This window comes from Ctenopharyngodon idella, chromosome 7, assembly GCF_019924925.1.
Source record: "Ctenopharyngodon idella isolate HZGC_01 chromosome 7, HZGC01, whole genome shotgun sequence".
NCBI classification, from domain to species: domain Eukaryota; kingdom Metazoa; phylum Chordata; class Actinopteri; order Cypriniformes; family Xenocyprididae; genus Ctenopharyngodon; species Ctenopharyngodon idella.
In genome coordinates, this window is record NC_067226.1 from 47585928 (window position 1) to 47609123 (window position 23196).

At 38.4% G+C, this 23196-nt stretch overlaps 1 protein-coding gene across 2 annotated transcripts in view; it reads left to right on the forward strand.

Annotated features, from left to right (window-relative positions):
- Window positions 1-4: 4 nt before the first annotated feature.
- Window positions 5-23196, forward strand: part of LOC127516465 (E3 ubiquitin-protein ligase RNF166) — a 30334-nt gene continuing 7142 nt past the window's right edge. The window contains exons 1-3 of one of the 2 annotated variants that reach the window (XM_051901133.1): window positions 5-711; window positions 17380-17536; window positions 18376-18488. In XM_051901133.1, coding sequence (XP_051757093.1) covers window positions 542-711; window positions 17380-17536; window positions 18376-18488 — 440 coding nt within the window. In that variant the 5' untranslated portion in view covers window positions 5-541. Of the gene's footprint in view, window positions 712-6559; window positions 6649-17379; window positions 17537-18375; window positions 18489-23196 lie in introns of those variants that run through there. The other variant, XM_051901134.1, reaches the window with a different exon arrangement.

A 23196-nucleotide genomic window follows, 5' to 3' on the forward strand; every position in this document is an offset into this window, starting at 1 on the left:
AAAAAAAAAAACGGGCTAAAAAGGAAACCAATGTTTTATTATTTTATATAGAAAGGAAGCATACTTCTTTTCCCCCCTTCTGCAATTTGTAAAATGATTTATTATGTCTTAACGTTTACGTTCGTATCTAAAAAAAAATATATCATAATTTTATCTTATTGAACGACAACGTAGACCTTATTTGTTACATTCGCTACATTTACGTTGACGCCATCTATCTATGCTACATGGAATTGTTATGAACGCGATGTCTGGGAAATGTAGTTCTATTAAACTGCCGCTCTGCGAATGTTATCGCTGTAAAAACTACAACTCCCATTGTTTTGTCCTCCTAATCGGATCGAGACCGTTCCGTTAAAGCTACCATGTAATGTTTACTTCTTTGGAACAACGGCGTGTCCTCCTCGGTTAACAGTGTTGGAGATTGCAGATGCGGTATCTAATGTCGTGTAAATCACATTTTCCCTGCGATACATTCGTTAAAAACACGGAATCCTATTTGCATCGGCAGTATTAGTGGTTGATCCTGCTGTCCGTGTTCATGATGGCGATGTTCCGCAGTTTTGTGTCGGCTGCTCAGCTCAGGCAGCATCAGCAGCAAAATGGAGCCGCAGCAGCCGCACCTGGGGAAAGCCTGGAAAGCCAGTTCTCCTGTCCCATCTGTCTGGAGGTCTACCACAAGCCTGTCAGCATCGCAAGCTGCGCCCATACGTGAGTATAGTGGCCCTTTTAAAATGTCCATTCAGTGTTTCTGATGATTTAGAGAAAAACATCAGTTTTGGAGTGCTCACTTTGGCATTTGCATTCATGCATATATAGTACTTTATACAGTATGTGTGTTTTTTTTGCAAAAATATTCACCACATGTAGACAGAATTCACCTATCCTATTGTTTGAGATGGTTGTAGATTAAAGCCCACACAATCACACACGCTTCCAATATAGTTCTTGAAGAATAATTATGTAATGTCACTCTTTAAAGATGAAAAACTGCTCCCTTTGTGCTTGCACGACTTCAACATCGTGTTTCTTTGTCAGTCTTGGGTAATGAAAATGATGCTCGACATTGGCGTCTTTTCATCTGTGTATGCATTTCGTGACCTTACAATTTTCTAAATAATTTTGAAAAAATATATATATAAACGTCAGTTGGGGTTTAAGAGTTTCACTTCCCATCTGTGCGAAAGAACAAAGCGAGAAAGCTGCGAGCGATATGTCATAGTGATCTCTGTTTCGGTTCTTTTAAAAGAATCATTCGAACCGATTCGCAAACAAGACCAAATCTGTCTGGTGTCTGGGAACCGAGTCGTTTATCGACTGATCTTACTTTTTGATGTGTACACGTTGATTGGGAATACAGTCATTAAAACGCTAGTTCATATTCGGTTGTAAAATGCGTTTTCATCGTTAGAATGGGACATTTTAATGATGCAAAGCTTGCTATTGGTAGCATGTATGCTTCTGTTTTTAAGAACCAGAAATAAGCTTGACAGGGTAATTACGTGACATAAATATAACCACTACTAACCCCCAATTGATCACTGAATCGGTTCCTGAAACGAACGTTCAAAAGAACCGATTCGCTAAAAAGAGTTGGACTTCCCAACGTTACCTATAATATTCTAAACACTTTTGAACTGTAACTTGTGATATTGAACTGTAACAATTGTAAAGTTTGTTAGTGGTTTTACTGGTTTCTGGAACAACATTAACACCAATGAAAAAGAGTATTTGAAAATCAGACAAAAATACAAAGGTACACGACTGTGAGGAAAAGAACTACAGTCCCATGAAGCATTGCAAACAGCTGAATCGATGGAGAAATATAAAACTACTCATTAAAAAAATGTTGATTATATCTAAAAACAATATATTTTAAGTTTATTGCAAAATATGCTTATATTAAAATATTTAAGCATTTTCAGAGTGACTCAATGACATTTGCGGTGCTTCATGGGAGTGGGCGGAGCTAAAGAGGCGCGGTTTGCTTGTTTCGACTCTGATTGGTGGAATTTTTGTACAGCATTATGGGTAATGTAGTTTTTCACCACAAATTATACTGTTAAACGCGATTATTTTAAAACTTAGTTGAAATAATGTGGGCTGACAGAATTGTGATGGAGAAATATAAAACTATTCATTTTAAAAATGTTGATTATATATAAAAACAATACATTTTTAAGTTTATTGCAAAATATGCTTATATATATATATATACAAATATTTAAGTATTTTGAGAGTGACTCGATTACGTCATTTGCGGAGCTTCATGGGAGTGGGTGGAGCTAAAGTGGCGTGGTTTGCTTGTTTCGGCTGTCTGATTGGTGGAATTTGATGTACAGCATTATGGGTAATGTAGTTTTTCACCACAAATTCTACTGTTAAACACGATTATTTTAAAACTTAGTTGAATTAATGTTGGCTGACAGAATTGCGATGGAGAAATATAAATTTACTCATTTTAAAAATGTAGATTTTTTTTTTTTTATATATATATATATATATATATATATATATATATATATATACCCATAAGGCTGTACCCATAATGCTTATATACCCATAATGCTGTACATTAAATTCCACCAATCAGACAGCCGAAACAAGCAAACCATGCCTCTTTAGCTCCGCCCACTCCCATGAAGCTCCGCAAATGACGTAATCGAGTCGCTCTCAAAATACTTAAATATTTGTTTGTATGTATATATATATATGTATATATATATATTAGTGTATATATATATATAATATATATATAATTATACACTACAAATATTTATACACTATAATATATATATATATACACTATACAAATATTTAAGTATTTTTAGAGCGACTCGTATTACGTCATTTACAGCGCTTCATGGGAGTGGGCGGAGCTAAAGAGGCGCAGTTTGCTTGTTTTGACTCTGATTGGTGGTATTTTTGTAGAGCATCATGGGTAATGTAGTTTTTCACCATGAATTCTGCTGTTAAGCGATTATTTTAAAACTAATTTAAAATAATGTGAGCTGATGGATTCAACAGAAGCAAATATCATCGATTAACAACCTCGTAGCTCACAGTAGGGCTGTCTTTAAAGGTTTATAACTTTATAGTTAAAAATCAATTTCCATTTCATGAAAATAAATGGATTTTTTACTTCCCGACCGTTCCACTCTATTGGGTTGAAGAATTGAAGACATTTTCATAGAGGAAAACAAAAATCCAGACATAAGGCATCTGAACTGATGTAGCAGTATCAAAAAATACCCCAGCTGCTGTGGATGGCTGAATCGGTCGCTCTTTGATCAATGGAGAATATTGAGCTCCATAACAATAGATGTATTTAGAGACACATCTGAACTGGCAGCATCTCAGATACTCGTCAAGTCTTCACTTCAGTTAATCGGATAAAGGCAGCTCATAGTTTTGATTTAACAGGTTGATTACAGTAATTTGTGCTTTGCACTGTATTTTGTGAAGAGTGAAGCTTAGATTGCTGTTCACCTGGAGGTCCGTGTGGAGCATTACTGGGAGGAGATGCTGATCGCTGAAACACCCAGGGACTGGCCTTGCCCTTTTACTGCCCTTTCAGAAAAAAATGAATTTTTGATGAGGGAAACACTGTAACCTTCACACAGCTGCTGTAAACCTGAGGGATCCTTTTTTTTCCCCCTGATAACCGATGCTTAAGCCTGTAAAGCCTGACGTGTGTTTTTGATACATCGGTCTTTCAATATAGTGAGAATATGGAGGAAAAAACAGTTATAGGCCTAATGATGGTACCAAATCAAGGTATACCAAACCAAAAAATGAGACCTGTTGCATGGAGCCGTTTTCAGTTTGAGTTTGAGATTAGTTTGAGCAAACTCTGGGTTTTTTTTTTGGCCTCAAGAAGGTGGATTGTTTTTTGTAACTTGCACTACACGGCGTGTTTTATTCTGGGTTCGAGATCACAAACCCAAGCTGGACCAATCAGCTGTGAGCAAAGTGACTTACATGTGATGCAATCAAGCCACTCCCCTTATATCCCCTTCTCAAACTCTCGCTGCAGCAGCAGTGTTTATTCCTGCCTTGTAAATGCATTATACTTTTCATAATAATCTCTTAATCTTCAGCAGAGAAGTGAATCAAACTGACGCTCTCCATGTTCTGTGTGATTGGCTGTTCACTGCTGATGTCACACTTTCAGTTGCACACAGAGTTAATCACTAGTGGTCGACCGATATTGTTTTTTTTGATGGCCAGTGCCGATGTCTTAGAGAGCAGGGGGGTGATATAAAGGCGATATATATTTGAATTAATATTAAATAAATGAATTATTTATTTACAGACTTACTTTAGATGGCGACTTCTTTATTCTGTAATCGTATTACAGTATTTTTCACAAATAAAGAAATTGTTTGTACAGTTGAAATTGTACAGCTTACTTTCTTTGTTTAACATTTCTGTCTAGTAACGTATTAGACAAAACTGTTAAACAGAGACCATAACTAATGAAGACAGAGAATGGAAGCGCTGCCGCCGTCAAAATAAAAGTCCCGAATCCAATACATCAGCCAAACAGAAAAATAGGGCTGCACGATTTGGAGAAAAAATCGAAGAAGGTAGAAACACTTTGATTGATTAAACATGAATAAAATAAACAGACGACTACAACAATACATGGTTTATATGTTTTCTTCAAGCCTTCTCAGGTATTTCCGTAATAATAAAGTATATTTATAATCCAATGCTAATCAAAATGCTATTTCAAACACTTAACTGACGTCATGAAGTGAGTTTGGAGTAAAAACACATTAAATGTTGTCTTTTGTTAGAAAAGAAGTTTATAAAGGCTTCTCATGTTTGTATATTTGACGTGTGTTGCTTTTTCTAATGCAGTGCTCTCAGATGGAGCGTCATTTACTACTGATCACAGAGCAGCTCTTCACTAACACGCTGTGTACGTATTTATATGATTAAAAATCGCAGCCTTTGCAATGTCAAAATCGCACTAAGCCAAATAGCGATTTTGATTCGATTGAGATTAATCGTGCAACCCTACAGAAAAACTTATATTAAAAATAAAATGGCAAATATCGGCTGGTACATCGTCAAGGCCGATATATCAGTCAACTACCATTAATCACAAACTCTGAATCAAACCCTGACCGTTTATACCGAATGTTGTGAGCCCGCTGTACCTGATCTAAACCAAGTTGGATTTGTATGGTTTTGTCAACTAAACCTACTCCTGAGACTCAGAGTTTGTTCAACTAGCCTTTTGCAACAGGCCTCTGGAGAGAGATGAAAAATGGCCCTACAAAGACCAGAACCAAGTCGAAAAGTGCTAAAGTTTAAATAGGACCTATAATGCCCCTTTTACAAGATGTAATATAAGTCTCTGGTGTCCCCAGAATGTGTCTGTAAAGTTTCAGCTCAAAATACCCCACAGATAATTTATTATAGCTTGTCAAATTTCCCCTTATTTGGGTGTGAGCAAAAACATGCCGTCCCTTTACATGCAAATGAGCTGCTGCTCCCGGCCCCCTTTTCAGAAGAGGGCGGAGCTTTAACGGCTCGTGCTTCGGTTGATCAACAACAACAAAGCTGGAGAATCTCACGCAGCCAAAATGAGGATTGTCAGTAACGGTGTTCAGCCTTACATTGTTCAAACCGGAGTCGACACTGATGGAGAGACTCAGGAAGAAGTTACAACTTTTAGAATGAAACTGGACGTTTCTGAATGGTTAGTGGATAAATTTATGTAGTTGCTGTGGAGTTGATTCAGCTCATCGACTAGCATGTGCCGTCATGTTAATCTTTTGTGCAAATCCAGCGTTGAATTGACCCTCGTTTGTGAAGCAGTCCGGTGTAAAATGACGGCATGTCAACAACACTCTACTACAACAACTCTTCCTCTTCTCTAAAGCAGCCCAACATGGTCTCACCCCCTTTGAGTTGTTGAATGTTCTCGGGGGCGGGGTTTATGTAAATTTTAGGGTTAGTGATGTCACTAACACAAGAAGAAGCTCGTTGTAGTCCCTACCAGCCATTTGTTGTAGTCCTCAAACAGTGAATTCTTTAAAAGAAAATATCTCTCTTTGCATTGAACTTTGAGGGTCGTAACTTTGCAGATGTTGTTTACGATCAAACAGCAACATTACACACTAACTAAAGTTAAAAAAGTAAAATCAGAATCAAGGACCCCTTTAATACAGGGTTAGAGATTTGAACAACTCCTAACCATAAGAATACAGTGATGCTCAACTTGGCAAACAATTCTTAGTTTTAGTTTTAGGAAATCTGGTTCTAGTGAGTTTTATGCAGCTAAATAGGGAAGTTGAAGCAGCTGCTCTAGCCTGATGACAAAAAGAGCCACGCTTGTCTGCATACTCATTTTCTAATGCATCTACCTGCCGAATACAGATTAGATGGTTTTATAAGTAGACTAAAATAACTGTCCTAATCCTTATCTCGCTATGCCAACACCACCATATGTTCCTGCCAGAGATGCAGGTGAGATTGTAGCACATTGATTAAACTGTGGTTGACCGCCTTCATAAATAATGTGGGCTGGCGTTTCTGATGCTGTCTTTGGTTTTGCACAGAACTGCCCACACTCATATATCACATTCATATAACACATTCATGGACCGTGCAATGCTGTGGCTCATCTCAAGAGTAGGAGGCATATGCCTAAAGATTTATCCATGTTTAAGCCTTTCTTGTTTCTCCTTTCATGTTGCTTTATTTAATTTAATTCAGAAATGATTTGGTAGTTTATCTGTGATCTTTGAGATCAGATCGACTTTGCTTTAGTTCCTGCGGATGACTGCTTTTTTTGAGTGAACTGTTGTGGCTGTATTTGCGTTCCAAGTTATATTTACTGTTTAATATTTGCCATTTTGTAAAGGATTAGTTCACTTCATAATTAAAATTTCTGATAACTTACTCACCCCATGTCTTTCTTTCTTCAGTCAAAAATAAATTAAGGTTTTTGAGGAAAATATGCCATGATTTTTCTCCATATAGTGGACTTCACTGGGGTTCAACGGGTTGAAGGTCCAAATGTCAGTTTCAGTGAAGCTTCAAAGAGCTCTACATGATCCCAGACGAGGAATAAGAGTCTTATCTAGAGAAACGACCAGTCATTTTATATAAAAAAGTAAAAAACATATACTACTTAACCACAAATGCTCGTCTTGCAATGCTCTGTGATGCTCTATGCATGACGTAATCATGTTGGAAAGGTCACGCTTGACGTAGGCGGAAGTACCGCGGTAAGGTGAAAAACTCCATCTCATTTTCTCCTCCAACTTCAAAATCATCCAATATCGTTGTTTTACCTTTTTTGTAAAGGCATTTGATTTAGTCTTTGCATGTTCGCTTTGTAAACACTGGATCGGTACTTCCGTTATTCGTGACCTTTCCAACATGATTACGTAATGTGTGGAGCATCACAGAGCAGTGCATGATGAGCATTTGTGGTTAAAAAGTATATAATTTTTATTTTTTTTTAAAAATGGCCAATGGTTTCTCTAGATAAGACTGTTATTCCTCGTCTGGGATCATGTAGAGCTCTTTGAAGCTGCACTGAAACTGACATTTGGACCTTCAACCCGTTGAACCCCAGTGAAGTCCATGATATGGAGAAAAATCCTGGAATGTTTTCCTCAAAAACCTTCATTTCTTTTCCACTGAAGAAAGAAAGCCATGGAGGTGAGTAAATTATTAGAAAATTTGAATTATGAAGTGAACTAATCCTTAATTTAATAATGAATTTTACTTTAAGAGCAGTGTTTTAGATTCTGTCACAGTTATTTTGCAGAGACACCCAAGTAAATCATTCATATGTTGATTTCCCTGAGAAGTGTAAACACTGTGGCTCTTTGGCACTATCACAACATCGCTCTGATTGTTTGAACATCCTGACCAGTCTGAGACAGCGACGTATAGGCTCAGGTCTGTTTGTTCTACTAATGGCAGATGAACGAGTGTTGGGAAAACCTGTGTGGATCCTGTGACTCCTACATTGGTTGTATTCTCTTAGGTCCTCAGAAAACTGTGGAAAAATAACACGTTAAAATTATTTAACGCACCCGCTGCGCTCCAGACCTACGTAGTTCATCTTACATTTCATACAGTTGATTGGTGACGAACATGAAGCAGGGCAACAACTCGCTGTGTGATGCAGTTAGAATGACCCTAAAATTCAAGATATCAGGGCAAAAATGCTCCTGTATGAGTTTTTGTCTCATATTTATATCATATGATATATTATACAAGTAATCAATTGGGTAAACCAACGATTCAATGGCTCATTCATAAAGAGAGCCATTTCCTTAGGGGCTGTTTACACGAAACCATTTTCAACTAAAAATGAAAAACTATGCGTTTTGGCCGTTCATTTACACAACAATGGCGTTTTGGTGGCCTGAAAATGCAAACTTTTGAAAATTGGTTTCAAAGTGCAAATTTTTGAAAACAGTCTCTGTGTAAACAACAAAAACACGAATCTATGAAAAGATGACGTCATGCACATGCACATTACGTGTTCAGTATAGTGTTTCATCGCCATCTAATGGCCTGCCAGCAGAATAGTGTTTTTATTCATTTTCGCGGATTCATATGAATGGGGATCGTTTTGACAACGGTGTCGTCTGTACGTGGAAAACTCAAAGGAAAAACTTCTCCGTTTTAAGCATATCGTTGTTACACTTAATTCCGAACACGCGTAATAACTTACTCATTTAGACATTTACTGCCACCTACTGGCAGTTTTTGTTTCTTACTTAGCGTATAATTTAATTAAAAAAATAATTTCATATTCTGGGGATAGTTTGCCCAAAAATGAAAATTCTGTTTATTTACATACCCTCGTGTCGTTTCAAACCTGTATGACTTTTTCTTTTGCGGAACATAAAGGAAGATATTTTGATGAATGTAGGTAACCAAACTGTTTTGGTCTGTAAATATATCTAAAGACCAATTCAGATGCAGCTTCTGGGAAAAAAAAAAAAAAAAAGGCTGTTGTAGCCTAAAAGTTTATGAATAATAAATTCTATGTTGAATCAAATAAAATATTTCTTTCTAAAGCTACTATGTCTTTTTGATGCTTTTCTCATTTAACACAATAATGACTTTAAATGATCTTTTGGGGGTAATTTCTCAGCCGAATTTGATGTGCGTTAATCGGCACATCATGTAATTAATTAGATTAAACATTTGAATGGCTTGACAGCCCTAGTTGAAATGTTAAGGCTGATTTTGACTACATCAGATGGCTGGTAGAGTTTGGATCTTAATGTTCCTGGTTCAGTGATGCATTCAAGCACAACAGCTTTCTCTGGAGCTGCTGAATTATTCATCACAGTAAATGAGATGATTGAGGTGGGAACTTAAGGTGAGGAAGAGATAAAAGTGAGGGGATGAGAGGAACCAGCAGCTGATAAATGAGAAAATACAATGAATGGAAGTATAGACTTTATCTTAGTTATAGCCATGTACTAGTGGAAAAAATCTCCTTCAACCATAGATCTGTAGACTTTATGTAGCCCCGCCCTTTTTCAGCGCTGCGCTCGTTGTGCTCTGTCTTCTGGTTTGTATTTCCACAGCATGAAGGTAAGATCTTACGGATTTATGAATGAACTGCTTGTTTTAAAATCTTCCCAGTCTACTGACATTTGTTATGACATCCGATTCAAACATTATAATGCTCATGATAACTTTTGTTAACTCTACAACAAGTAAATCCACTTCACCAGCTAATTAGTCTTCAACAGCGATTCCATTGAAATATACAGAGCTACTGCTAAAAACCGAAGTTCAAAGACAAAATTCTAAAGATTCTGAAGATGACATGATGTCAAAATAAATGAAGTCACTGCACTGCCATATTGGTATTCCCACACATACTATTGAATTAAGAGATAATCTGATTTTAATGAGAAAACTTTAACTAACGAGTCCTTTAACCCTGGGTACAGGAACGTTTCACTCTTGTAATTTAGAAGCAGGGGTTAGCAGCGCTTTAAACCCGGGGTTATGAAATTAGTGCAGTATTAGTGCTGCTTTTGTGCTGTTAACCCCTGCAGTGCCAAACATGTGCCGTGTGAAATGAAATGGTGTTAGAATGTTATGACTAGTTGTTTAGCAAACGACAGCCAATCGCGTGCCTCATATTCACGTGCTTTAGACAGTCACGTGCTGTATAAACAAAATGGTGACAGAAAACTCAACAATTGGAGTGAAGAAGAAATCGTTTCATTCTTACCTTTTTATAGTATGAAAAGTCCATTCAGGATACACTTGATAGTACAGTCGGCGATATATGAGGATGCGCAGTGGTATGAAAACATGCGGCGTTTGTCCAATCAGTGACGCTGACACCTTTAATATTCAAATAAGGACAGTAACCCATGGTTTAGGAATGTACAGTGTGAAACTACAGTTCATGGAGACCCAGGATTAATTGTTAACCCCAGGAAAATTAGGAGCAATGTGAAACGTGAAGCATGATAACGCAGGATTCTGTTAACCCCGGGTTTAGAATGACCCAGGGTTAACTATTTCAAGTTTGAAAAGCCCTAACGTGTCTTCCATATCCTTTCCACTGCTAAAGAGGAGCAATTTAACACAGACTGCAGAGAATGTATGTTTTTTTTGTTTTGTTTTTTTAAGTGAGAACAGTGGACCACAGTAGCCTTCAAGGGCCACAACAGCAGGAGGTAGACTAGCATAGCTCATCCCAGAACAAATACCACTTCACTTATTGTCATTATTTTCATCTACTGTAGTTTTACCTGAGGTGAACCATGTTCTTATTTTAGAGAAACAACCATATTCTTCTGTTTCTGTTCTCTATTCTGTTTGACTGCTGTATGACATAAGCCATGGCTCATCTGTAGGGGCAGTGACCCACCAAAATGTGTTATGCACATAATGCAATTATAATGCGATTTAGGCAATATTACAGTTAAACTTTTTTTTTTTTTTTTTTTTTGCGGTTTAAAAACGTGGTTTTAAACCAATCAAGCGCAATAAGCAGCGGGAGAGGGCTCATTTCGGCATATGCACACACTGTCTGAGAGATTGTTTCAGAGCGCACACACCTGAAACTTGCGCACATGAAGCTGCTGCTCATACAGCATGTGAGTACTGAACTAAGTTCATTTTTTAGCGCCTTATTGGTCTTGAACGGTCAAATACACACATTTAATGTGTGAAAATGCCTGTCTTTGCGAGAATCCTCTTAAACACAGTGATTTATGTCTAAGTGAGCGTAAGCAGTTGAGAAAGAAAGCACATGTGTAACAGTATATTAGATCAGTGCATTCGGTCTTAAAGTGACAGCAGCCTAATAAACCTGCTGCCGTCTGTGTCATTGATGTTAATCCAACAATCTCATTGCTCTTGACTGAATTGATTTTCTATCTTTATAGGGTTAGTTCACCCAAAACTATAAATTCTGTCATTAATTACCCTCATGTCATTCCAAACCCGTAATGATGAAATCACTGACCTCTGTGTGAAGTCTCTCTTTTACTTCCTGCCATGCGTGAAAGCTTGTCAAATTATTGTCTGTTATTTCAGACCATCAAATTTCCTGTCCAAACCCTGTCTGGAACATTGTGTCTGTTTGGGAGTCATTCTCTTTTCCCCTGATGTTTACAAATCTATGGAAATAGCTTCATTCTCCTAAGGGAGGAAGGGCAGCCATCGTGCTCGGCTTTAAGCAGTGAAATACAGGGATTGTAGGGGAAGAGGCCTAAGCAGCCTCAAGCCCAACTCACCACCAGCACCTGCTTTCATTTGCTCTCATTATGTCTGCAATGCTCAACAGCAGCACAATGAAGCAGGAGAGAGTCAGCAGCACTCACACTAGAAACAAGGTCAACTCTCTCTCTCTCTCTCTCTCTCTCTCTCTCTCTCTCTCTCTCTCTCTCAGTGAAATATTCTGTAAAATTATCAGTGAAATTATATTTGATGGAATTATTTTTTTCCCACCAAAAAATCATAAATTCTGGTCAGCCAATATAGATTTTTCAGTGGCCTATGATAGAACCGATATCTAAAGAGCCGAGTTGCCAATGGCCAGTTATTGTGATATTGGCCAGGAGTTTTTTAAACTGGCATGAAAATTAAAAAAAAAAAAAAAAAAAAAAAAATGTTTTTTTTGAAGTGTTAACATTGTTTAGATATTTGTTAAATGTATGTAACAGAATAATTTTTGTTGTCAAAAGTACCGACCGCAATTCGAGGTCTTTGTGTTCACGCATTCATCAGATATGTCTGTGATTGGCTATAATGATCAACGCTTATAGACATCAATGTCGCTCTTCTCCAAGCGCTTGCAAACGCTCCCACTTTCAAAACGCTTTCAAATTCAAACACTTTCATGTGCTTTCAAATGCTCCAGAGCGTTGATCATTGTAGCCAATCACAGACATATCTGTTGAACGTGTGAAAACGAAGGCCAATCAGAGGTGTTTACGAATCCGCTCAATAGTGCTCAAAGCATCATATTTTTAAAATTTCAGTACAGACTTGGTATCGCAGTCAGTACTTTTGACAACGCTAGAATAATTTTAACAAATTTACCAATTTTTATATTATGATCATTTCAATTATCTTTTAAAAATAATATAAAAAATAATTATGTATAAAAGTTTCTGAAAAAGTGCTGTATTACTAGGTATTTCTTTTCAGGTTATCTCATCCTACATTTAATATGAAGGTAATATTTTCCATAAAATAATTTTAAAATATGATTAGTACAAAGGCATTATATAAAAGCCAATTATTTAATTTTTGAAATTTTCTTAAAATATTATTAGACCCATTTATACACAGTATAACTAACATGAACTAACATGCTGTGGACAGTAAATGACTTGCCTGAGGTAAATGTAATGCTACATGAGATATTATTCCATGGTTGAAACACTGGTTGAGAGATTACACACACATCTACCCTGCGTTCCATTCGGAAGGGCTCATCCCTATGCCCTAATCCCTTCAAAGGGTTTACCCTCCGGAGTGAGAGCTTCGAAGGGATGAAGGGTGTAGGGGTCAAAAAAACTGTTGGCACAGATTGTGCAAGCTGCACCTTTTGTTTAACGTTAGTTTGTTTATTTATTTATTTATTTTTGGTTTATTTCCCCATATTGTATATTGTCTATGTATTTTAAACATTTGAATGGACTGATAAAGGGAGCTGTAAAGTATTTTTGTTGAAGTAGTACAATGTTGTTTTGACCATAATAATGTACCAAATCTAACTTGTATAAATATTACAGTAGTATAGAAAAATACTATACATACATTTATAGGTAAAATCAAACTCCGAACCTCCTGTACCCATTCTGAGATGCCAAACAACTTCCCTGTGCAAAGGATCATGGGGGCCCGAAGTGTCCATCAGTTGTACCCTTCGAAATCCTTCATTCCGAAGGGCCCTTTGAAGTGGCCAGTTTTGAGCACTTCGGTTTGGAACGACCCTTCAATATGGCGGCCATGATTGTTTTCACTCCGAAGTGCCCTTCGGAGGGTGATATATCCCATTTGGAACACACCGCTAGATTGCCTGTTCTTCTTCTTCTGCGCTTTTTCCTGTTGTAGCGGTTAGCAAACAGTGTTGCATTACCGTGTGACCCCTTCTGGATTGGAGTGTGAATTGCCTGTGACTGACTGTATTCGTCATCTGACTGCATGAACCGAACCGTGATGTCCGTACCGTATGGTTCAGGATGAATACATGCCGTTACACCCCTATTATCCACGCTACATGACTAAAGCTTGCAAGACTATAGACTGAATCTATATAGTTTGCACAGTTACAGAATGTAAATTGGAAGTAATCTATGAGGCTTCCAAAAGAACCTGATTGTAAATACGTAAACATTTATTAGTCTTACCTTTTTGTATTCCTACATTTTCCAGAGAAGTCTGGTGCGAAGGTGAAACGGAAGTACCGATACACAGCTTTGCTAATAGGCGGAAGTTAACTGATGTACAGAAGCCACATGATGTGCACAAATGTGTCTGGCTCATGATCTGATCTGTTCATGGTGATTGCATGTTAATGCCAAGCGTAAACGTAGCCTAAAATCGATTGTTAGCAGACTAGGTGCTTAAACTACAGGATCATGCTCATCCCTGATTGTTACAGTCTCACAATTTGCTTCATACAGATTTGACAAACTCAATGGATCACTGTGGGATATAGACTGTTAATTGCTGCACTCGTCTGCCACAATAATTTAATTTCTTTACTGCATACTGAAATTAATTTCATTACATTTTTTAGTGGTTTGACAGCACTAGTTTTAAAAAATGATCAATATTTATTTGACCAAAAACTCAGAGGGCAGAATGCCGTTAATTACAGCATGACACGACTCTTTGAATTTTTAGGAATCTTGCAAACGCTACGCTACACTTAGTGACTGACCTTCACTTCCTGTTCCCCCGTGAGTCAGTCAGTGCCGTATTTAAGTGTAGACAGTGATGGAGTGGCTCTTGATTGGCCCTGGCCCTGGATTCAACAGTGCCATAAAACGCGGCGTAAGCCTGGCGGACAAAAAGCTCTGAGTGATTCATTGCTTTTACAGTCCCATAAACTCTTGCCTCATCCGTCAGAAAGTGACAAGGCTGCCACGGCAAGTTCACTAGCCATTTTTTGCTGATGCTGCCATGTATTTGGACCCAAGCTGAGTCACGCCAGCTTGAAAGGTGATGGCCAGATTCCTGATAGTCTGATACATCAGCATTTGTTCAGCTATTCACAGGCCTGTTGCCTGCCAGCCAGAGTTCAATGGTTCAAAACTGGTGTTCTCCTCAGAGGCTTAAGCAGTTAGTAAACATTTAGTGGACACTTTTATCCAGTGCTGCTTATAGTACACTTATTACAGGAACAAGTCCTTCGGGGGAGACCTGAAGGTAAGTGCAATGGTGATAATTCATGATTTGCTCTTTGCTCGGATCAAAGCCGTACCAGTAGGGCTGGTGTCTGTATGTTATATGATTACTGTTATGATCATAGAAACAAATCATGCTAGCGTTCATACATTTCAGTAGCAGCTCTGAGGTCAACATGAAATATTTGCAACCCATTTTACTTCAGTAATGATTTACTTCCATGTCAAATGGAATTTAAGAGTTATTACAGTTTGATTGTAAAGACATACATTGAATTTTCTTTGGAATATCATGCACAGATGATTGATTCACAGTAAGACCAGGACGTTAACAAACATGTAATAACAAAGTAAAATATAGCTGCAAGCAGCAATTACTGGGGTTCAAACTTGCTTTAAGACCTTTAAAACATGCGTACAAAGACATTAGGTGTTATTTAGCAAGCCTGAAACCACTGATGTAATGTTGCCCGATCTCCATAAAAATGTTTGCATGCATGTTTAGGATTGTATGTTGCATACACTTGTGTAAATTTGTGAAGTTTTGAGGTTTTGTTTAGGAATTATAGGTTTCTGGGTAAACTTGGTCACACCCATTATTTAAATTACCTTGTTATAGCCATCCAAATATTAAATTGTACTAATTGTACTAAACTGGGTTTGTTGAGGTTGCTCAAAAAACCTTACACTAGTTTGCAAAATATTTATATTTATAATATACTTTTCACAAGATGTAATATAAGTCTCTGGTGTCCCCAGAATGTGTCTGTGAAGTTTCAGCTCAAAATACCCCACAGATCATTTATTATAGCTTGTCAAATTTGCCCCTATTTGGGTGTGAGCAAAAACACGCCGTTTTTGTGTGTGTCCCTTTAAATGCAAATGAGCTGCTGCTCCCGGCCCCTTTCCGGAAGAGGGCGGAGCTTTAACAGCTCGCGCTTTGGTTGCTCAACAACAACAAAGCTGGAGAATCTCACGCAGCCAAAATGAGGATTGTCAGTAACGGTGTTCAGCCTTACATTGTTCAAACCGGAGTCGACACTGATGGAGAGACTCAGGAAGAAGTTACAACTTTTAGAATGAAACTGGACGTTTCTGAATGGTTAGTGGATAAATTTATGTAGTTGCTGTGGAGTTGATTCAACTCATCGACTACCATGTGCTGTCATGTTAATCTTTTGTGCTAAACCCGTATGGACGCCCACTATATATAGCTTACCTGTTTGCCAAACAGAGCCATACACACCAGGCTAACGTTTATGATTGCTATCAAATGCTGTGAATGGTTTAATATTTTTTCAAAAATATTGCCTGGACAGAAACGCTCCTTTTTTAGCAATCAAGCTTGCCAGGGTCAACTTGCAGGCCATCCAAGCTAACGAGACTCTCTAAATAGTGTTCTGTGCTCGTCTGTGCAGCCAACGACAGAACAGTTAGCATGCTTTGCTCTAACTTTTGCCATGTTGTTAGAACTGGTGCACCATTTCACTCGCGAAAACAAAATGGCGGCACCGTGAGTGGAAACGTGCAGATTAAGGGGCTGTAATGTTATAATAAGATCCCCTTCCTATGTCACTGGGGGAGCGAAATCTGAGCGGCTAATTTTTTTTACATGCATTCAGATAAAGGCTTGCCAAAACAAAGTTACTGGGTTGTCCTTTTTCACATTTTCTGGGTTGGTAGATGCGCCGGCGACCTGATTATAGCACTTAAACACGAAAAAAGTCATTTTCATGATATGTCCCCTTTAATAAACTATTTGATTGACAGCAGTGGCTTTTGAGGCAAAGTTTCTCAGAATGACGAACTCTAACATATAATTTGAATAACGTATTTTAAATAGGTATGTTAAATACAGCATAATTTGCAATCATTTACATGCACGTAAAATGTGATAGTGCTGCAGTTTATTTAATTTATTTAATTATGTGACCTCAGATTGAGCCCATTCATATGTGTGCTAAGTTTGGTGAAAATATCTCATTCAATTCAAGAGTTATAGCCATTTAAGTAAAGGTGACCACGCCTACTTCAAACTTTTTGGCGTACCATTTTGGAAGTCAAAATTCATTGTGAAAATCAAATCCAACACGGCGGAAATTTTTTCATGACAGAAATTAAATCAGAGATACACATTTTGTTTGTCTTGAGTCAAGGATTCCAATGATAGAAGGATATGAGTGATTTTCCTCTATCACTGTAGCGCCCCCTATTAGCCGATCAGGGCAATACCATGCCATTGTGTCCCCAAATTGAGAACTAGTTTCATATGTCTAGGCCTTATGGTTTGGTCTGCATGATCAGTTTTAGGGCAGAAAAATAATAATAATAAAAATCTGGATCTCTTTTAAGCCATTTCAGAATAAATAATCGTGTTTGTGTAACAGCTGAAAAATGTTTAGAGAGAACTTTATTTTAAAATATTTCAACCATCTATGCCATGCTCTGCTACACAGTGTGTCTGTAATATGTTTCTGTCTGTGTGTGTTCACAGGTTCTGTGGGGACTGTCTACAGCCGTGTCTGCAGGTGACCTCGCCTCTCTGTCCACTCTGCCGCATGCCTTTCGATCCAAAGAAAGTGGACAAATCCTCCAGCGTGGAGAAACAGCTCTCTTCGTATAAGGCACCATGCCGAGGGTGCAGCAAAAAGGTTAGTCCTTCTGCTTGCACAAATATGGATTTAAAAACTGTGTCTAGTTCCACAAGGCATGTTCCTCTGAACAGTGCAGCTGTCATTATGTAAGACATACACACGAAAAAATGCTTCAGGGACATTATAACTCCCACAGGAGCCTTTCAGAACCGCAGTGACAGTTTATAAACGGTTTATAAATGAAAGTCAGAGCAAAACAAGCACAATTTGACACACTAAAGCCCAAAGTATACTTCGGCTGTTCACGTTCCGCGACAGTCCGCGCACTCTGGTGATGTACTTTTCGTCTTCAGGAGAGTCCGCGGACGTCCATGCACACTATCCGTGTGCAGCCCAATTTTTGTGTCCTTCCGAGCGAATGTCCTGTAAATTACACGACTCAGCACTGCCCTCTGACGTCTTGTAGATAGAAAAGCAGTTGTACTGCTCACGTGTCCAATGCATCCATCCACGTCCATGTATACTTTCAAATCTGGACACGAATGCGCGAGTTGGAGCGGGACGTGGAAAATGAAGTATTCCTGGGCCTTGAGATGTAAATTACCACAGTGAGCTTAGAGAGACCACTAAACCCTTTTATTTATTATGTTTATTATGCAGTTTTCTTTTTTTTGCTCATTGTTGATTTGACACAGCAGTTTTGTAGATATTCTAGTTTTATGAAGTCAGCAAAACATGACCGCTGGATTTAAAAACATGACCAGCAAGGGCCACATTTCCACTGTTTACTCCACAGTGAAATAGAAATTGCAAGTTAAATGCCCTTAATCAAGGTGTTATTTGTATTAAGCTCAAGTTACTCATTTTGCTCTATCATGTTCCTCTGAATATCCCAGGTCACCCTGGTCAAAATGCGGTCGCATATTTCATCTTGCACAAAGGTTCAGGAACAGATGGCCAACTGCCCAAAGTTCATGCCAGTGGTTCCCACCTCACAGCCCATTCCCAGGTAAGCGTCGCTCCAGGGATCATTTCAGGTCAGCTTTGTGATTGGATCAGGTTCCTCAGATGATTCTACAGTACAAATTTTATATATATATATATATATATATATATATATATATATATAATGTTGTCATCATTTACTCACCCTCAAGTTGTTCCAAACCTGTATGAGTTTCTTTCTTCTGCTGAACACAAAAGAAGATATTTTGAAGAATGTCTGTATTTTTTTCCATACTATGGGAGTCAATGGGGAATTTTCATTTTTGAGTGAACTATCGCTTTAACAAACTCTCTCTCTGCATTTGCTGTGAGTTTGGGTCACTTATAACGTTCATCTGGTCACATAACGTGTGCTATTCCACCAGATTTGTAATGTAATTATTTATAAACCTACACCAACACAGGAGAATACATCAATATCTTTCTAAATATGTGAATTGTTGTTCATTACAATTTCAACATAAAAGTTTAAACCCTCGCTCTGAGTTTGCATGTTTTGATGTCAGCATGTTCATGTTCAAGAAATTACAGTGGCTGAAGCACTGTAAAGATTAAGTGGACATTTGAATTAAATGTTGTTTGGCCAACAGTAAACAAGAATTTGGTTTCTTAGATTTCTTTTTGTCTTCAAAATAATTAACTTTATTCATGCAATATTCTATTTTATTCTCAAAATAATCTGACTTTAATCTCATAATGCTATGACTTTATTCTTGTCATTTTTATTCTTAAAATATTATGACATTAATCTTGTGTTGCTACGACTTTTGCATAGTTTTAGAAATTTTTTTTACCTCAAAATAATAATTACATTTATTTGTGCAATATACTGCTTTATTCTCAAAATATTTTAAATTCAAGTTTATTCTCGTAATTTTTACTTTATTCTTAAAGTATTACGACTTTAATCTTGTATTGCCACGACTTTATTCTCATAATCTTAGATTTTTTTGTCCTCAAAATAATTAACTTTATTCATGCAATATATTAATTTATATTACTCAAATATATTACTTAAATATTCTGACTTTAATCTCATAATGCTATTAACTTTATTCTCATAAATTTATCTTTATTCTCAGAATATTACATTAATCTTCTGTTGCTATGGCTTTCTCATAAAATGGATTTTTTTCCTTAAAATAATTTACTTTATTTATGCAATATGCTGCTTTATTCTCAAAATATTCTGACTTTAATCTTATAATGCTGACTTTATTCTCAAAATATTACGACATTAATCTTAAACAACAAATCAAAAGCACTAACATTTTTTAATTTCCTTTTTTTTCTTATTATTATAGGTGACTCCGCCCACAGTGAAATTCTCATTGATTGAATATCCCGCTCTAAAATCCCACGCTTTATGTAACATCAATATTCGGATTGACTGTGATTGTTGCATCATGCAATATTTTCAGTTTCAGTCAGGACAAACAGTGGAATCACGTCAATCAAAACTTATTGCATTGCACTTGGTTTGGACACTGTGTTAGAACAGCGTTTTCTTTCTTTCCCCCTACATTAAAGCACAACCAATCCCACAATTCTCTCTCAGGCAAACACTGCCTCATGACTCATGCTTCTCTGAAGCACGCAACACTCTTCGGGACAACAGTCAGAAGAGCTTTAAAATATGGATCCAGGACACGTTTCATTCTTTAGAGATACTCACAGACCCACACACTAGTGGTGTAGGTATACTTAGATCTAGAGATGTCAAACTGATGTCTGGCAGACATTGAAAGTTTTGCAGACAGGAATCCGATATAAGTCCAATCGGATGACTCCAGGTTGAGTTATGTGTTGCGTCTCTGTCTTCCTTTGAAGCACAGGAAGAGCGGGAGGAGGATAAGAATTAATTAGCTCTTCAAAGCAGAGCATGTTGATGTATTCCCACTGTGTCTGTCTTGCATCACGGCTATTTATCGTACTCTTTGTGGAAACATCACACAAATAATGTAGAACTATGTCACCAACATGCCACCCTTGTGCAGTAGAGTGTCCGTGACACAACGACACATTGCTGTCAGTGCCCAGTGAGTCAGTGGTTTAAGGTGAGGAAATTAATTCAGACTGCTTCAAAAACCGTAATGTCCCATCTAATTAAGTATAGTCTATGATGATATCGTTATTATTGTTTAACGATGTGCGAGCTGACATGAATCTGCATTTTGAATGGGTCAGTGTAATGAATGATTCAATGACTGAACTTTGAACAAATCGTTTGAATGAATGACTCGGTGACTCACTTGCTGCCATCTACATACATCTAATAAAAATGCAAAACATTGCCATTATAAAAGTATCTCAGTAGGGCATTCGATTCAGACTTGCCTTCTGGATACTGCCTGATAAAGTGGCACTAAGGTTTTGGGCACAGCTGTAGTTTATTTGTCTTCTGTGGCACTTACTTGGTGTCTTGATGAAGCCGCATGGCTCTGGTCATGGTGACTGTGATAGAGACCTTAAGATCCTCTATTCTTGTCTGCCCAAGCTTCATCTATTAATCCTGCTATGTCTCAGTCTGTTGCAGTCTTTTCCATGCTGTTTGCTGAGGGGGCTTTGCAAGTAAATATTAAAACGGCTCCCACTGAGCAAGCAAACATGTTTGCCAGACCATCAGGGTATTCAGGCACCATGGCAGAATTTAAAGTGCCCTTATTATGCAATTTTAAAGGTTCCTAATTTTGTTTTTGAGTCTCCTACAATAGGTTTACATGCATCCAAGTTGATCTACTCTGCTCTGATTGGTCACACGGCCCAGTCTGTTGTGATTGATCTACTCTGCTCTGATTGGTCAGATGGCCCAGTCTGTTGTGATTGGTCAGACGGCCCAGTCTGTTGTGATTGGTCTACTCTGCTCTGATTGGTCAGACGGCCCAGTCTGTTGTGATTGATCTACTCCGCTCTGATTGGTCACACGGCCCAGTCTGTTGTGATTGATCTACTCTGCTCTGATTGGTCAGATGGCCCAGTCTGTTGTGATTGGTCAGACGGCCCAGTCTGTTGTGATTGGTCTACTCTGCTCTGATTGGTCAGACGGCCCAGTCTGTTGTGATTGATCTACTCCGCTCTGATTGGTCACACGGCCCAGTTTGTTGTGATTGATCTACTCTGCTCTGATTGGTCAGATGGCCCAGTCTGTTGTGATTGGTCTACTCTGCTCTGATTGGTCAGATGGCCCAGTCTGTTGTGATTGGTCAGACGGCCCAGTCTGTTGTGATTGATCTACTCCGCTCTGATTGGTCACACGGCCCAGTTTGTTGTGATTGATCTACTCTGCTCTGATTGGTCAGATGGCCCAGTCTGTTGTGATTGGTCACACGGCCCAGTCTGTTGTGATTGATCTACTCTGCTCTGATTGGTCACACGGCCCAGTCTGTTGTGATTGGTCTACTCTGCTCTGATTGGTCAGATGGTCCAGTCTGATGTGATTGGTCACACGGCCCAGTCTGTTGTGATTGATCTACTCTGCTCTGATTGGTCACACGGCCCAGTCTGTTGTGATTGATCTACTCTGCTCTGATTGGTCAGACGGCCCAGTCTGTTGTGATTGTTCTACTCTGCTCTGATTGGTCAGACGGCCCAGTTTGTTGTGATTTGTCTACTCTGCTCTGATTGGTCAGATGGCCCAGTCTGATGTGATTGATCTACTCTGCTCTGATTGGTCACATGGCCCAGTCTGTTGCGATTGGTCTAGTCAGCTCTGATTGGTCAGATGGCCCAGTCTGTTGTGATTGATCTACTCTGCTCTGATTGGTCACATGGCCCAGTCTGTTGCGATTGGTCTAGTCAGCTCTGATTGGTCAGATGGCCCAGTCTGTTGTGATTGATCTACTCTGCTCTGATTGGTCACATGGCCCAGTCTGTTGTGATTGATCTACTCTGCCCTGATTAGTCACACGGCCCAGTCTGTTGTGATTGGTCTACTCTGCCCTGATTGGTCACACGGCCCAGTCTGTTGTGATTGGTCTACTCTGCTCTGATTGGTCAGACGGCCAAGTCTGATGTGATTGGTCAAACGGCCCAGTCTGTTGTGATTGATCTACTCTGCTCTGATTGGTCGGATGGCCCAGTCTGTTGTGATTGGTCGACCGCTTACAGCACGTGTCAGAAACAAAACACCCATTACCATATATGAATTCAAGCTCTTGATCTTCCTCAGCACTTGATAAACAGTGATACAAACAGGACCAATGGCGTCGGGAAAGTAAAACTGAAATTGCTGACAGCTGATTTTGGCATTTCAGAATTGATTCATTCTTTTAAGAGTCAATAAATTTAATAGTCGTGCCCTTTGATCTTTAAAACTTTGCAGATCTTTTACATTCACAAACATCTTTATTATACACTGCATGAAAATAAAATTCGAATAAGCATAATAGAGGCAGTTTAAAAAGGAGTCAGTATCTGGCTCCAGACAAGGAAAATGTAAACCAAGGTACATTTACATGTTCTTTGATCTGTTAAATAAAAGTACTGTCCCCAAAGTTTTTGAAATGCTTGTTGAGAAAAGGAAAGGCCTGCTGAAAACTGGCCTCTCAGGCATGCCTCAAAGAGCTGATGTGAACAGAAAGTTCTTGGCTCATTTCTTATAGACTTGTATAGAGTTGTTCGCACAGTGTTATACACCCTCTGGCTGCACATTTGCATTATTCATGTAAGCACTGATAATCAGTTTGTTACACAACTCGGTTCATTTGCCTATT